The sequence below is a fragment of the Ursus maritimus genome, unplaced genomic scaffold (genome assembly GCF_017311325.1).
Source record: "Ursus maritimus isolate PB19 unplaced genomic scaffold, ASM1731132v1 scaffold_16, whole genome shotgun sequence".
Lineage (NCBI taxonomy): Eukaryota > Metazoa > Chordata > Mammalia > Carnivora > Ursidae > Ursus > Ursus maritimus.
The window spans coordinates 56,526,042-56,541,827 of NW_024424008.1; the positions used below are offsets into that span (position 1 = coordinate 56,526,042).

Consider the following 15,786-nt stretch of genomic DNA (forward strand, 5'->3'; position numbering starts at 1 on the left):
TCTGCTGACGGAGATGAGTGAACTCACCTCAGTCCAGATCCCAGGTAAAGAGCTTGGGCGGGGGGGGGGCGCACCTGACAAATGGTGATTTTAGGAAAACAAAAACAAAAAACCAAGAAGCAAAATGAAAAACTGAAAAACAATGGATAAAAAAAAAAACCCTCTCTGATCTGGAAATAAGTTTCTTAGACACGGACATAGAACATGAATATGTTAGATCATGAACATCTTGGGAGCATTTTGGATTTGTGACTACATACGAAAGAGAATATTTTCAATTTCTAGTGGGTATAAAATAAGGGAAGTGAACCCACTTCGAGTAGGCATTGGTGAGATTCTAAGCTTGACTCAGGCCAGGAAGGGTGCAGCAAACGAGATCCACACAACTGAGACCTCGTCAGGTCACGAGATGAAGCAGAAAGCCCTAAGTAGCTTAGGTTAATCACTGGTGGGAAATTATTAGACTAGTAAGGAATGACTAGTTGTCTTTGGCCTTTAATTCCAGTGTTCGTATGAGTTAACGATGGCTCTACCACGTTGGTAATGAACATGTGCACATCCTATGTTCTTCACCACAGGATACAGGCAAACCACGGGACTACAGAAAGGTGCTCTCGATTATTTAGCATCTGTGCTCCTGCAGGAGATCAATTTCATCATGACACAAAAACAAACCACCATTAAAAAAATGAAATTTTTAATTTTTTTCTCAGTGGCAGATTCACATCACTGTTCTGATATGGATTTCCAGTAAGTCTAAAATACTGATTTTTTGAGTTGTAAAAATTCCATTATAGAAACACAGAGAACAGAGGGATAAACAGAATCACATCAGTTTGTCAGATGGTTCTAAACATTCTTTACCTTATTTTCCTATAAGAAAAGTTTGAGAGACCAAATTGGAAATTCCATCAGCATAGGACTATGGTCTGGGAGGGGGGAGGGGGAGACAACCTAACAGGAAACGATGAGATCAGTCATCTGGTTCACTAGCAGCGCTGGGTTTATGTCTCCGAGGAGGTTTGCGTGTTTGTGGGTATTTTGTATTAGGTAGGAAACATATGATTTCAAAAAAACCAGAGAAAATCTAAAACCTACACACTGTATAAAAATAAGCCATTGCTTTTCAATTTTTTTCCCTTGAGACATAAGCTGCTTTAAGTGAGAGAGAGGGATCAAAAGCTCTGTTATGCATCCGAAATATCTTAGGCAGACAATTGGCAGATTTGGTACATGGTTTAAAAGTGAAGTTTTACAAATTTTATCAAACTAAATTAAAAGATGCACAGACTTTTCAAAAAAATTTTAACTGCCAAATGGTCAAAACCTTAAATTGTTTTTAAATCATAAGACTAGGGACCATAGGGAAAAAGCTACATCTAACACATAACGGTGTTATCGTGACAAAGCAAAGAGCAAGTTAACAGACGGCATTAAAGAAGAAAAAGAAAAAAGTGACCATTTTAAACCGTAAGCACTGTTAAAAATCTAGAGTTGTATTCCAATTTTAAAAGAAAGTATAACTGAAGTGGATGGTAATGTTCAGAACTATTTACTGTTCTTATGGAAATAATGTTATAACATTAGCACAATTTATAAAGCACTGTGAATGAACACAGTATGTAGTTTCAATGAATTTAAAATCACACATGATCATGTTAAGAATATCATTCACCAAGGACAGTCCTAAGGTGTCTAAAGAGATCTATACTAAAGGTCTGGACAGAGAAAGCAGGGATATGCTTGGTTTCTTAAAAGAGTCACAATACAGCAAATGCACATTATACCTACAATTACACTAGTCACAATTTTTAATCTTACAGAATAAATCTATAGTATGTGAAATTACAATATATTTATCTTCTTTAAAACCATTTTTAAAGAAGGGCACATCTGTCATTTTCTTAGAAGTCAAAAAACCAGCAGAAAGATGTAACTGACAAATGCAGTCATTAAAATATTTTGTGCTAATTACATGCTAATTTTCAAAACACAACAGAATTTTTGGTCCGAGAGGCCCTTAAAAAATAAATGTAGGTAAGGTATTCCCATTTATCAATAGAAATACAAAGTTCATGAAAAAATTTCGATACTTATTAAAACATCTGTTGACAGAATGCTTTTTTTGTGTGCGCAGTTAAACAGCAGTATCTCTAATAAGTAATGGATAGGACAGAATAAACAAGGAAATTAAGATGCTTTAACAGGACCGTCTCGCAATCCTCTTGAAGGCCTTCAATCACAACATTGTCTTTATACGTTCTTATTTCTTGTATTAACATGTATCAGGACTTGCGGCTTAATAATCCTGGTTTTCTCCCGCTGGCACAGGGATGTGCGAACTCCCGCCCACCAGCCCAACTGGCCCCCTGCCTGTTTCGGTAAGTAGTTTGATGGCCGCACAGCCACACTGCTCATTGACACTCTTGTCTGCGGCTGCGTTTGTGCTGTACGTGCAGAGGTGAGCAGTTTAGAGAGACCAGATGATTCTCAAACCCTGGGCTAGTTACTGCCTGATCCTTTACCGAAAATGTTGGTCAGTCCCTGCGCTAGGGAGTTTCCCAGGCCAATCTGAAATCAGGCTTGCTTCTCTACTTTCATTAACTCTGCTTTCTTTTATGCTAACGCGCGTGTGTAGTTCATGGATTTTACACTTCATTTTATTTGTGGGTGTATACCTAGGAAGCTCATCTTGAGTAAGTCAGTCGGATAGAAAAATGAGAAGGAAAACAAATATACCTTAGGGTCAGTGCCATTAAATCGGGGAAAAACAGCTCGAGAGTTTTCAAAACACACACACACACACACACACACACACACACACCCAGAGCCATATCTAACCTATCAAACTAATAGCTACAACGTAATCAAAGTATGTTTGTTTTATAAATATATTACTGTCCATATACATAGATACATCCGTAAAAGACACGTTAAATAATTATCTGTATAATCAATACTACTTTAAGTTTTTTGTGTGTTTTAAAATTACACATTCTATTAAAATTATCAAAATAACTCTTTAAAAATACCAGGAATAAAACCATTGAAGAGTTGCTTTCCATTCAAGTGGTTCTAAAATCTTATCGTTGGTCGTCCAGACTCCAGGCTTGGTCCTCCACAACTCAGACATAGTTCAATGGAGGGAAGGTCAGCCACTGAAAGCATAACACCCTCTCCCGTTTTTAATACTTCATGACAAGTATGTAGGCATGTATGTATATATACATATAAAAATGCTCTTTTTTTAGTTGTATTACATATTCTCATAAAGGAAATTTCATAAAAGCACAAAGTTCAAGTTTCTACCAGTATCACACATTTGATACTGGTGTGCATTTCTTTCAAATGTTGAGGTCAATGACAAACTCTATCAGGATACAGAGATCATAAATGGACAGAAAACGGACGTATCACGTGCAGGGAGGAAACCGTGAGGGCCAGGATTTGGCCAGCTGGATGCTACTCCCTCTGTACTGAGACAGAGACAGTGAACTGGCTAATTACTGGGTAAAGTACAGTCAACTGTCGATGATTCAGGGGCAGAATACTCCAATCTGAAGTCTTTCTCTTCTATCAGTTGACCACTCTGGGCAGTTTCTCTGCTAACACCTCCCTCTCCAGTTACCTACTAGCAGATCTGGTAAAAGATAGGATTAAGGTAAAAGTTTCAGCTACACTGAAGGTTTGGGATTAGCTATGGATTTAATTTAACGATGGATCCTTTTACTTATTGCTTTAGAGAATTAAGAATTTGCTGTATCTAAAGTCTGCCAAATATCTCATTCTTAAGCTCCGAAAGCAACATGGGTGCTTACAAACAAACGAACAAACACAAAAGGGAGGGGGACAAATTGTCCTCTTGACCTAAGAAAACTGCTAGTTCTTCACTCACAAGTCATGATACTGAGAGTTTCAGTGTGAGCGGTTCAGAGCTATTCACTTCAGGACAGGTAGTGGCAAGCTGCACTCTCTTTCCACGGTCTACACCCCACGAAGCAACGACAAACGGTCAGCTAACAACACGAGCAGCTCAGACTGAGTATGATACACACATCACCGAAGGTCTCACTGAAATAGATTTAGTACAGTTTGGCAGAATCTTCAGATAGTGAAAATGCTAACATGAAGAAAATGGGAGCAAAACCTACATTTTAAAAGGGATTTCATACTAAACAAACAAAAAAGGCTTAGAACAGGACTAAACTACAAGGTACTCCGCATCTGTAGGCCTGTATTTGGCACCTGTTTACTCCTACACTACACTTGTTCCACAGAGTGACCGACGACATCAGGGAGAAGAGATTCACGAAGTGAGCAGGGTCGTACCCAGACATCACTCAGAACGGTTTGTGTGGCTCCGTCTGCATTGTTTCTGGCTACAGAGGAAGGCCACACTCAACAACAACAGCAATAATTGTGTAGAACACCACTTTCCTGAATTAAGTTTGCTGAACACGGTTCAGATTATTGGATATGTCAATATGCACAATGCCTTTTAGAAGCATTTACTGTATACCCAAATCCTACTTCATGCAACACACAGTGTCACACAAGTAGTGAAAATGTTATCCTAGTCAAAGGTGCTTGGACATTATTTTCAGGCAGCATTTTACCTTTATTTTTAAGTTCTCACTAGATAAGTTTTAGGAGAAAGAAAATGCCAATAAATGTATTTAATATATTTTAATATATTCTATAAAACTAAGACAGACACTTTTATTTACCTAAATTGTTACTTTTATTTTCTACCCTATCCTAGACCTCAATTGTACTTTAAAATTTTGTATTTAAATAAGGGATAAAATGTTGCCCAAAAGTCTAATCATAGTTACACATTTGTGTTTTCACTAGATCTACAAATCAAAATAGTTCTTATAGTTAAAAAGATACAATTTGTATCAACAGTAAAAGGTACTTTCTGGCTCTTCAGGGCTTTACTTCAAACTATAGCATAGAGAATGGTCAGAACACCCAGGGCATCGAGGCAGACGACACAAACAGATCAGGAGAAGTCTGTCGCACAAAGTGAAATTCAGAGCCTGGAGGCAACAGCGAGGTCATGTGAGGCACACACGACTGTCCGCCCCTCAATGCGAGGTCTGTCTGCTGAGGACAAAAATGAATTCGCATCTAGCAAAACCCATGACTTTGAAACCAGAAATATCCCTTACTAATACTAGAACAGACTTTAGTCTGTAGCTAAAACTACACTATTTGTGGCAAGAATCTGGCCTTAATAATATAACAGGCCCCCCCCCCAAAAAAAACTACTACCTTCAGGAAAATGGAAAATATACAGTATCTTACAAACATTTTAAGTTACCACTTGCAACACCTCCATCACCATTCCTATAGTGCAGTATCCATCGATTTTGCATATCCTCAATGCATACACCTCAGGCCAGCCTTGATAAACAGGAAAGCTAAGAGTATATTAAATATAAAAGTTGCATTGAGAATAATTAGATTCATTAAAAACAGGCAAGTACTGTGAAAGGGTTCTTTTATCCAGTATTGTTGTGCCCCGAAACAAAAAGGACAAACACATTCAAAATACGGGTTGATGAGAATCTGGGAATTCAATTCCATCTTCTACCGTCAAGAAGCACAGTCAAAGCTGGATAACAAAGCTCTAAACTGAAACAGTTACGGCTTTTGCCTTACTTGTTTAAAAAAAAAAAATGGAAACATTTTTTTCCATTGATTGCATCTGCTTTCTTTTAAGTCAACCATATTAAATTAACTAATTACTTAACAGAAACAAAATCTGAACAAAAAAAAAACAATGAAAAGTGCCATATTGTAAATCATTCTAATATAGACTGTTACCCATTTCCATATAAACTGGTAACTTACATTTTGTTTAAAATATAAAGTCAGTGCTGTAGTATATCTTTGTTTCTATAAATAATGATTATAGCACAAAGAAGCCCACCTTCCCCAAATAAAAATAACTTAAAAAGCTGTAAAAGATTCCAATTAAGCTTGGCTTGCAAAAATAGTCGGCTAGGGTCTAGTCAAATGTTCGACATTCTGAAAGTATTGTAATTGCTTGCAATTGATAGACAAACACCAAGTTAATAAAACACAAAATAAGGATAAAAAGTGCTGCATATAAACCCCTGATGCACCAAAGATTAATATCAAAGATCACAGAGACATCTAATAATAAATCAAACTGGAAAAATTTCCAGCCAAGGAGAGAGCTTTAAAAAGGAAATGTTTAAAAAAAAGTTTGGATGTAAAGCAATCCCGTGATACTTCCACTATGTGGGGCTATACATACAGGTTCCATGATACAGTAGTTCACATAAATGGATACTATATAACCTCCTTGCCGGAAGGAGATCACGTGTGCTATTGTAGCAAACCTCCCTCAGCATTTGAGCTGAACAAAAAACTACTAAACACCACAAAGATGCATCATCTTTCAGTAGCCCAGCTGTGACTTCTCCACTAGAATGGCCGCGGCCAGCTGCTGGGCGTCTGTCATGTGAGGGTTCCTTTTCATGACCGTTCTCACAAGGTCAGGGGGGAAGATGTTGCACAAGTTGACGTAGATCTTTTCTCGGTTGTCTTGGTACCTTGGAGGGTCTTGTGGCATTCCGCAGTACGGTATGCGCCACGTCGGCTCTTGCTGCTCGGGTAGGCTCTGGAAGGTGAACTGCTCGTAACACGGCTGCGTGGAGTTATCGGGCAAGGAGTAAGTCTGCCGGTAGCCGTACGCGTCCATGCCGTAACTCTGCCGATCCCAGCTTCCCAGCCCTTCCTGGTGGGAGTAAGGCTTTCTCGGTCGGGAAGGAGAGCTGTCATACAGCCGGGAGTCCGAAATGCTGTCTATTCGCGTGGCCACTAGGGACCGGCCCAGGTGGGGCGCCTTCGAGTGCCCGGAACTTGGAGGCGAGGGGTACTCGCCGGGGCAGCTGGACCGGGCCCCCACAGCTGGGTGCTGCAGGTGCACAGCCAGGTGTGGAAGAGGAGGCTTGTGATGGTACTTTGGTTCTTCGTGACTGTAACTTTGCACTCTAGCTAAGGGGTCGTGGAAATTCTGCAGGAAGGGCTGGGAGTTAAGGCGGCTATGCGGGTGCATGTGTTGACACTTGAGATTCTCATCCAGCTGAGGGTCGGGAGAACTGACATAGGACCGGTCGTTGTACCCCACGTAGGAGTCACTGCTCCCACAGCTCATGCTCCCTTCACTGCTGCAGTCAGAAGCTACGGAGCTGATCCTGTAATCTGTGTCCAGGGAGAAACGCCTTTCAGGACTGCGCGGGCCTGAGATACTCAGATTTGAATACGCGTTCAACATGGAATAGTATCCGATGTCAACAGGCGAGTCACATTTGGGATACTGTTCATAAGGCATTGGCGTTCCGTGATTTTTGGTTGCCATCATCATGGGAGGATATTGTCCCTGTGGTCTTTGATCCTGAGGTGGGAAATGAACTCCAGATGGAAGGCCATTGCTTAGAGATGTAGTGCTTTGGGGTTTTGCAGTAGAAGTAGCCGGGATACTAACTAAAGAAGGTACAGACCTGGTTTCCAATTTGTTTTTGGTGGGAAGCTTTTCCTCTAGGTCTTGGTAGACTTGGGTCCTTATGCTTGGGTCCGATTGCCTCTTTGGAGCACCTCGTTTGACATCGGAAGTGCTGTCCGCTTTTGTACTGCAGGGAACACTGTTGCTTTTTACCAGTCCTCCTTCGTTGGCGGTTTTGGCTGCGGTGTTTCTAGACATGGCGCGAAGCTCATCAGCCACCGACCGCTGCGGCTGGCTGCCCCTCTCGGGATGGTAGTATTTGCACTTGTGTCCATAGGTACACTTCTTTCCTACGAAGAGGAACATGAATTAGGCGAAGGAGCGTACCACCAGACCTGGCAGCTCAGTCTCGCACGACTGTTTTAACTTGTGAAAGAAACAAAGCAGAAATGGAAGATATACTAAGTCGCTCCTCTGTCCCTTACTCGGGAGACCTGCTCCCTTTCAGTCGTCCCCCTGCGGTCCTCTCTAGAGCACACAACACACTGGCCCGGTGATTAAGTCACCTCCAGAGGTTTGGGTTAATACCCTGTGTCCTCAGCTCCTACCTGCCCATCCTCTTCCAGTCTGGCTTCGTAATCGGGACCTTCTGCTCTGAAGAGCACAAGTACGGCGGTAGCGCGCGAAGCCCTGCCCATCTGAGGTGTAGCTCCGCGTCAGAGCGCCGCATTTTCACCTGCCTGAATTAGTGGACTTTTGGGAACCATGTTTTGGGAAATACATTTGCATTGAACCCGACTAGGTAAAAATAATTACTTTTTTTTTTTTTCTTCCGGGCTAAGATGTTTTCTTTAATTAGGATCTAAAGAACCACATACTATACCATCCAAAATAGAACATGTTTATTTTTATTAACAAAAGTTTAACAACATACTGTGTTCTAAAGGCACATATTAAATGGTTATAAGGAAAGTTACCGTATGGACAAGGCTGCTTTTTGTGTTCAGGAACAATAGGTTTCTTCCTCAGAAAATTATCCAGGCTTGGGCCGTGTCTGCCAAGAGGGTCATCAGGGGGCATGAACCTGTCATGGAGAGAATACAAAATGACACCTAAGTAGGAGGCCGGTAATTTAATTCTGAAGACAGAAGGTAGAGACTGATTCACTCTAAGGTCTTTAAAACATTTTTAATCAAGTATTTTGATTCAGCATTCATGGAGTAAAAAAAATCTCAGTACACAGAATTTTCTTAATGAACACAAAATTACAGTGTGTCAAGCCAAACTTGTATTGGTTTTAATTCAATTTATTTAATTCATGTTCTCACGAATTCTTTCTTCCTGTCAGTCTTGGGATTTTGTAAGGACTTCAGAAAACAACACAATGCCATTCTAGGACAGTTTCCGAGCCTCGATCTTGTCAAGTAGTAAAGGGCTGGGCGAGCGAGGAGCAGTGGACAGGAAGATGGACACTGGCCCAACCCTGTTCCAGGCCCGAGGTACCCCCTCTCCTTTCTTCCTGACAGTGGGCTCTTCAGGTATTAATTTTTGCAGATTAATACACTTTCCTAATTAAGTGACTTTGATCTAAGTCCACACGGTACAGCTGAGATTCCACGTCGAACCCCACAGCCCATTCTCTTTGTGCCTCAGCAGAGAGATGGAAAAAATCTCTTGGACACGAGTTCACAGCATGAGTAGCATAACAGGAAGATGTTATAACGGACAATCTCTGCTACTTGTTATGTCACTGTTGGAACTTGAAATGGGCCAAGAGGTTACCCATGAAATGTGAACAATGTTGTTCGAACTCTTAAGGGAGTGTCAATGTGGCTAAGAACACTTAGCAAATATAGTGTTTACTATTCATTAAAACAAGATGGCAACATTATTAAAAACAGGAGAGTCAACTCAATCCTATGATCTTAATAAAATTATGTGTTGCAGTTTAGTCGTTTCTGTATGCATACACATTTCACAAACACAAATATGATTTTGCGCTTTGTCTCTCTAACAAATAAATTTCCATGTTCCTCAATAGCCTTCATACTCATAATGCTGAAGAATATTCCAGTAGTTGCGGAGTTGCTTAACTGATTTCTGTACCTTTAGCTGCCTTGGAATTCTTGCAATTATAAAGAATACAGAAACGAACATATCTGGTCTTTTTCCCTCAGGCTATATATTCCCAGAAAGCAGATGATGGGCCTGAGAGGGTATACGTATTTCCAGGGCTTCTGCTGACCTGCGCCAAACTGTATTGGCCATTTCACTATATCTCTAACAGCATAAAAAATATTTTTGTGAATTGAGTGGGTAAAAGAAAAGTTCTTTGTAGATTTAGTTTGCATTTTTGATTCCCCCGTATTTATAAATATACTTATTTCTCAGGAGACCTGCTTTTTATTGTCGTCTGTCCATTTATCAACTTAACGACTGGAGTCTTACCATTGGTATAACATTTAAAAACATCATGTATTTTAAAAAACATATTTAAGCGATCAAGGCTCTAGGCAGATTTTGAAAGGCAGTGTTTTCGGGGGTCGATATGTTCCAAAACCATTCCCGTCTGTTCTGACAGACTTGCCGTGTTCGTGTCCTACAGCGCAGGGGCCTGTCCCCCCCCCCCCCCCACCCTCCCTCCTCCCGGCAGGCGGAGCGAGGGCTCCTGCAGCAGCTGCCACGGCCGGCTCCGTCTGCGGGGAAGCAGGACCTGGTCAGTGAACGGTTTCACTTACTTGTCATTGACAAAGGAGTACATTAACAATCGCTCATCTATGAACTTCTTCCACTCTGGTTTCTCGTTCGCCAGGTCCCGGTAGTTGTCATTGGACACAATGATCCCATCCGACTCAAAGGCCAGCTTCACGATGAACCGGTCGTCGTAGCACACCACCCGCCTGCCCTGCACTCGTCGGGAGGGCGTGAACACCAGGATTTTCTCCTTCTCTAATTTCCGCAGAATTTCTTGATCTGCAAGAACAATCAGGGCAGAATTTCAGGAGTAAGTACATACATAACACAGAGGGCAACCTGCACACCATGTGAGCTTTTATGAGAGGAACTGGATTTATGCCATCATTTCATTAGGGATTATGATTTACAGTTTGTAGATGGAACACATTTTTAACTCCCAATATTCTTCCTTGAGGATTGCAATAATAAAGGCTTTAAAAGTAGCCCCCAAAGTAATTAAAAACAATTTGAAACTCTAACAGAATAAAAATCCATGTGCTCAGTGATGTTTTTCATTATGCCATTCTGACAAAGCAGCTGTGGGGCTCAGGTGTGTGCCCCCCCAACCCCCATTTGTCCTTCTGTTTTCTGACTAGTGGAGGTGATGGGGGGAGAGTCTGAGAAGCACTAGCAGAAGTCGCTGGGGTGGCAGGGGGGTGTCTCATGATGTGGAAGGTTCGTGGAGGAGGCAGGGAGGTCAGAACTGTTGTTAGGGACGGGACTGTTAACACGTTTCATGTCCTTTCCCAGGAAACGTGGCAACGAGCACAGCATCGTCCCAGAGCTGGGGCCGCACGAAAGGGGGCGGAGAAGCGACTGCAGGGGAAGCCGCCCCGACAGAGTAAGCACAGCTGCTCTTCAGCACTTTGTAACTCGGACTTGCGGAGTGGTTTTGTTTTAAAAAGGTGCTGGAGTTCCTATTTTGATAATTGATAAAAATTCTCTCTCCACCATCCCTCCTTCCTTCTTTGGCTCTTCCACCTCCTGTCTTCCCACCATCGTACATTTGGGCCCAGAATCAGTGGGTCATGATTTAAAAAGAAAAAAACAAAAAACTACTACTCTGTGTTTATTAACTGGAATTGCTAATTTTTAAAAAATCTGTTTTCAGCCACCAGTATGGCATACCTATGCTATGGTGTGTCAAGTGTCACTGGCCACCAGGGTTAAGAATGACCTCAAGAAGGTGTCAGTCACCGGACGGGCAAGCCGACTAGGTAATAAGCAAGGGCTGTGGTGGGGATGAACAGGGTCCCGGGGAAGGAACAGAAGAGGGATTAGGCGTCGCTGGCTCTAAAGCTGGCGTATAGATGACATGATGTGCCTGACATGACTTCATCAAGACCAGAACACTGGTTTAGAAAAGCAGCAGAGTAGAATTGGAGGAAGTGTGGGTGTTCGAAGCAGCAAATCATGGGTAAATCTGAGGTTCTGGCATTTTCTATATTTGGCAGTCAGACCTTACTGAGCCTCTGACGCAGTCAGGAGGCTAGAAGTCAGGGAGCTGTCACATAGACAAGCACTTAGCACAGAGCCTAGCAAGCTCTCAACCCCGTTCAACTGAATTTTAACAGGTAACTATTGATCTCTCAATCACAGAAAACCAATACAAACTCAAAAGCTCAGTTTCAACGATGGGATTTGTCATAATTATTTCTGTGTGTTGCCCTGCTAAACGAAACGTGGTACCTGCCCTCAAAATGTTTCTATTTCCATTAGCAGAACAGGACTTACTCCATAAACGTCTGTAGAATGAGTGCTTGGGGGGTTTAGAGATGGGTCTTCTGAGGTCTTCCCGGTTAGCTGCTGCGCTCGTGAACAAGCCCTGCTACTTTATTTGTGGGAGTGTTACTCATACACGGTACGCCACGACATGATCAGAGAAAGAAGGGTGCTGGCCTAACGGTCAACATCATCTCGCTTAATTTGCTTTTTCTAGTACAGCTAATTTGAGGTAAAATGGACACCCATTAGGATAAATAATCCTAACTTAAGTAGATACAGATTCATTATGGCTAATTCCTAGCACAGCACCTGATAACAAGCTTTGTGCTTGTAAAATTGGTGTTACCTCACTGGAAGAAGCTCGAGTCTGAATCTCTATGGGAGAGCCTGAAAATATGGGTCAAGTTTCCTTTTTTGTACTGTGAAAAAATAATGGACTATTCAATTTACCAGGTTTTATCTGGATGAAGGTTTTAGTTGGACTTATTACCTGGGGGGAGAAAACACCTATGGACCTTTGATCAGCCCTTAGACAAGGCAGGGTTAGGGTGTGACCCCCTCACTCCCTCCCCCCGCCCCCGAACTTAAGCACCGCTTGGAAGCCACGTCTTCTATGTTACATATATTCTATACTATATTCTTAAAGTCAGCTAGAGAGAAAATGTTAGGAAGAAAATCATAAGTGAAACTACGTTCACAGCACCGTATGGTTGTTCAGGGTCAAGTGGAGTTGAACATGGTTTACAAAGTATATTGCATCCTGATGCGTTCCAGAGCCCTGCGTGCTGGTATTTTAAAAAGTAAACTCAGACACACCGGCCACGCCCGTGATCTTTTTCCCTTCTTCTTGGGCTCATCTTCTTTCCATGTCAAGCTTTCCAGTCATTTACATGTATAAATATTGTTTTCTCTTTTTCAATTTATTTTCCACTATTCTTTAAAGTACTCTAAGTTCCTTGAGCAAAATTAGGAAAGGGAAAATACTCAGAAGGAGGGAGAAATAAAACCTCAAAGTCATGAAACTGAGTCAATTACCGTGACTACTTTGGCATATTTCCTTCTAGTCATTTTCTCTGTATTCTGTTCTTGCCATCATCGGTCTATGGATGAACAGGCTTGTGTGCACGTGAGTGCAAACATACACGCACACAATAAAACCTTTTTATGGAAAAGAGCATTTCCTCAGGCCATTAGACATTCTGCCTAAATATTCTAATACATATTCTAACTTCTCGAACCATTCTAGTGAATGTATGGTTTATTTCTATTTTTTTTTTTCTATTTGAGTAATAACGCACTGAATGTCTTTGTGGTTCTAAATCTGCGCCTGTAACTCTGTTTTATTTTCTGAGGACTTAGGGGAACTAGTAGATCCAAGAATATTAATATCTGGGAGCGCCTGGGTGGCACAGCGGTTAAGCATCTGCCTTTGGCTCAAGGCGTGATCCCGGCGTTATGGGATCGAGCCCCACATCAGGCTCTTCCACTATGTGCCTGCTGCTTCCTCTCCCACTCCTCCTGCTTGTGTTCCCTCTCTCGCTGGCTGTCTCTATCTCTGTCAAATAAATAAATAAAATCTTTAAAAAACAAAAAGAATATTAATATCTGAAGACCCAACTGTTTTTTTTTAGAGAGGTTGTAACAATTTGTTTCCACAGCAGTGAAGGAAGAGCTTCCCCAGGCTTACCAGTTTTTCAATCTCTGCTAATTTGATGGGTGAAATACAAGAGTTGTTTAAATTTGTCATTTTTTTAAAGGATTTTATTTATTTATATGAGAGTGAGAGAGCTAGAGAGCACAAGCAGGGTGAAGGGCAGAGGGAAAAGCAGACTCCCCGCTGAACAGAGAGCCTGAGGGGGGGCTCGATACTAGGACTCTGGGATCATGACCTGAGCTGAAGGCAGACGCTTCACCAACTGAGCCACCCAGGCGCCCCTATATTTGTCATTTCTTGAACTGCTAATGAGGCTGAACTTTTTTCTCTTATTGGGCACCTGCGTTCTGTGAGCTATTCCTACCATGTTACCATTTCTATCCTGGGGAGAGCTCTGTGTGTGTTTTCCTGGTGTGTATGAGCTCTTTAGATGTTAAGGATGTTGATTCTTTGCTTATATTTTTTTTCCCTCTTAGGTAAATAAAAGTTCTTATTTTAAAGAAAACTTCCCAAAATACAGAAGTTTAGATTTTCATGCAATGAAAATTATCTTTTCCTTTGTAATTTCTTCCCAAAATTTGGTAAGGTTTTCCCCCAGCCATTCAAAGACTATTGTTTTTTGGCAATTCTTCAACCACCCGGAATTTACTGTTACATGATGTAAGATAAGGATCTAAATATGTATATTTTTTCTAAGAGTTATCCAATGTCTTGGTGCTCCTGGTGAATTCTGGCACCTTCTTCCCTTTACAGCTTATATGGACTAGGGTCTGCTTCCACAGGTCTAGACTCTACCGTGTCTTGCTTATCTGTTCTTACGCCAGCTCAAGTAATGACTGAAATGATTACTCTTCCCTTCAGGCATGTGCTCTGTGGTCTCTCTCTTTTTGATTTGAAAAGTATAGTTTTCTTCACACAGGTTCCTCAGTTTCTGTTAACGTTGGAGGTGGACAGAGGGGCAGGAACAGTTAACTTCAGCAAAATGTTCAGCAATGTGTCTTTGCCTGAAACTCATACATTTAAAAATTACAAAATACAGACACTTCAATGATGGAGTCCTTTCCTTCTACTTCACCCCAGACAGCAGCCCCCCAGGGTCCTGAAGGTCTGTTTTGAACTATGTTGCTGATTTCATATTACAGAAGGGGAAACAGAACTCCAAGCACGTTGCTCCAATGGCTAGGAAGTGGCAAAACCAAAATTTTAATCTAGGTCTCCTGACTCCTATGCATGTCCCAAAGTCAAAATTTGAAGAAGCTTCCAAATGACAAAAAGAAAACAAAAAACCCCAAACCATTGGTTTATGGAGCAAGGATTACTATTTCCTTAACCTCAGAGTTTGTAAACTCACCAACAACGCTGAGGTCTCACCCCAGAGAATGTGGCAGTCACAGAGACTGAGTGACCAGATGGACATCTTCGTCAGTGCGACATCTGACAGTGTCCGATGACCCACCCAGATACGTCTGAAGCTACGAGCAGACCACTCACAGGGCTTACCTGTAATGAGAGCATCAGGTCGGGACTGCTCTTTTCTCCAAGCTGGAACAAAAACTGTAACATCTTTGTGGCCTCTTTCCAAAAACCAATCCACTGCCAATTTGATTCCCCGGCAGGAAAATACTTCTTTGTTTCCATGGCTGAAAGATGATTTCAGAACACGTAAGACACAACAAAATCTAAATTCAAATTAATTCAAATTTATAAGGAGAATTGATCATCTAATTACAATAGTAATGGACTTCAAATTTAAGATGGAGTTGTACAGCTCAGAGAAACACGGAGAGAACCCAGAGAGTTGAAAATCTGTGAGGAAACATGAAGATGGGGATCATCACTGTGGGGAGAATAAAGAAAAGTGAGTTTTTCAGTGTCAAGTTTTAGAGGTTAACTAGTCAGAAAGATACAAGCTCTTTTTAATCAGGATGGGGAGAAAAGGAAGGGGTCTCCACCACCGCAAAAACTTCAAATGTGAAAAGTCATCTAGAAAAAAATCTGTAAATGGAAAATCATGTTCACAATGCTTAATCGCCTGTAAGAAACACTTGCTACGTCCTTTAATGAAAAGACACCTGGTTTTAACAATACTGTGTTGGACAAGGATTAATGATGACAAGGGCATTCAAAACTGGATTAAGAAGTTTTAGTGCCGACAAGAAAATGCTCAGATGAAAGTGTAGTCACTCAAATA

At 41.4% G+C, this 15,786-nt stretch overlaps 1 protein-coding gene across 3 annotated transcripts in view; it reads right to left on the reverse strand.

Annotated features, from left to right (window-relative positions):
* Positions 1-680: 680 nt before the first annotated feature.
* ZC3H12C (zinc finger CCCH-type containing 12C) overlaps positions 681-15,786 on the reverse strand; it is a 78,733-nt gene continuing 63,627 nt past the window's right edge. For all 3 annotated transcript variants that reach the window (XM_008690109.2, XM_040631248.1, XM_040631250.1), the window contains exons 3-6: positions 15,096-15,235; positions 10,219-10,453; positions 8,458-8,564; positions 681-7,830 (exon numbers count right to left, since the gene is read on the reverse strand). In XM_008690109.2, the coding sequence (XP_008688331.1) occupies positions 6,434-7,830; positions 8,458-8,564; positions 10,219-10,453; positions 15,096-15,235 (1,879 nt within the window). In that variant the 3' untranslated portion in view covers positions 681-6,433. The remainder of the gene's footprint in view (positions 7,831-8,457; positions 8,565-10,218; positions 10,454-15,095; positions 15,236-15,786) is intronic.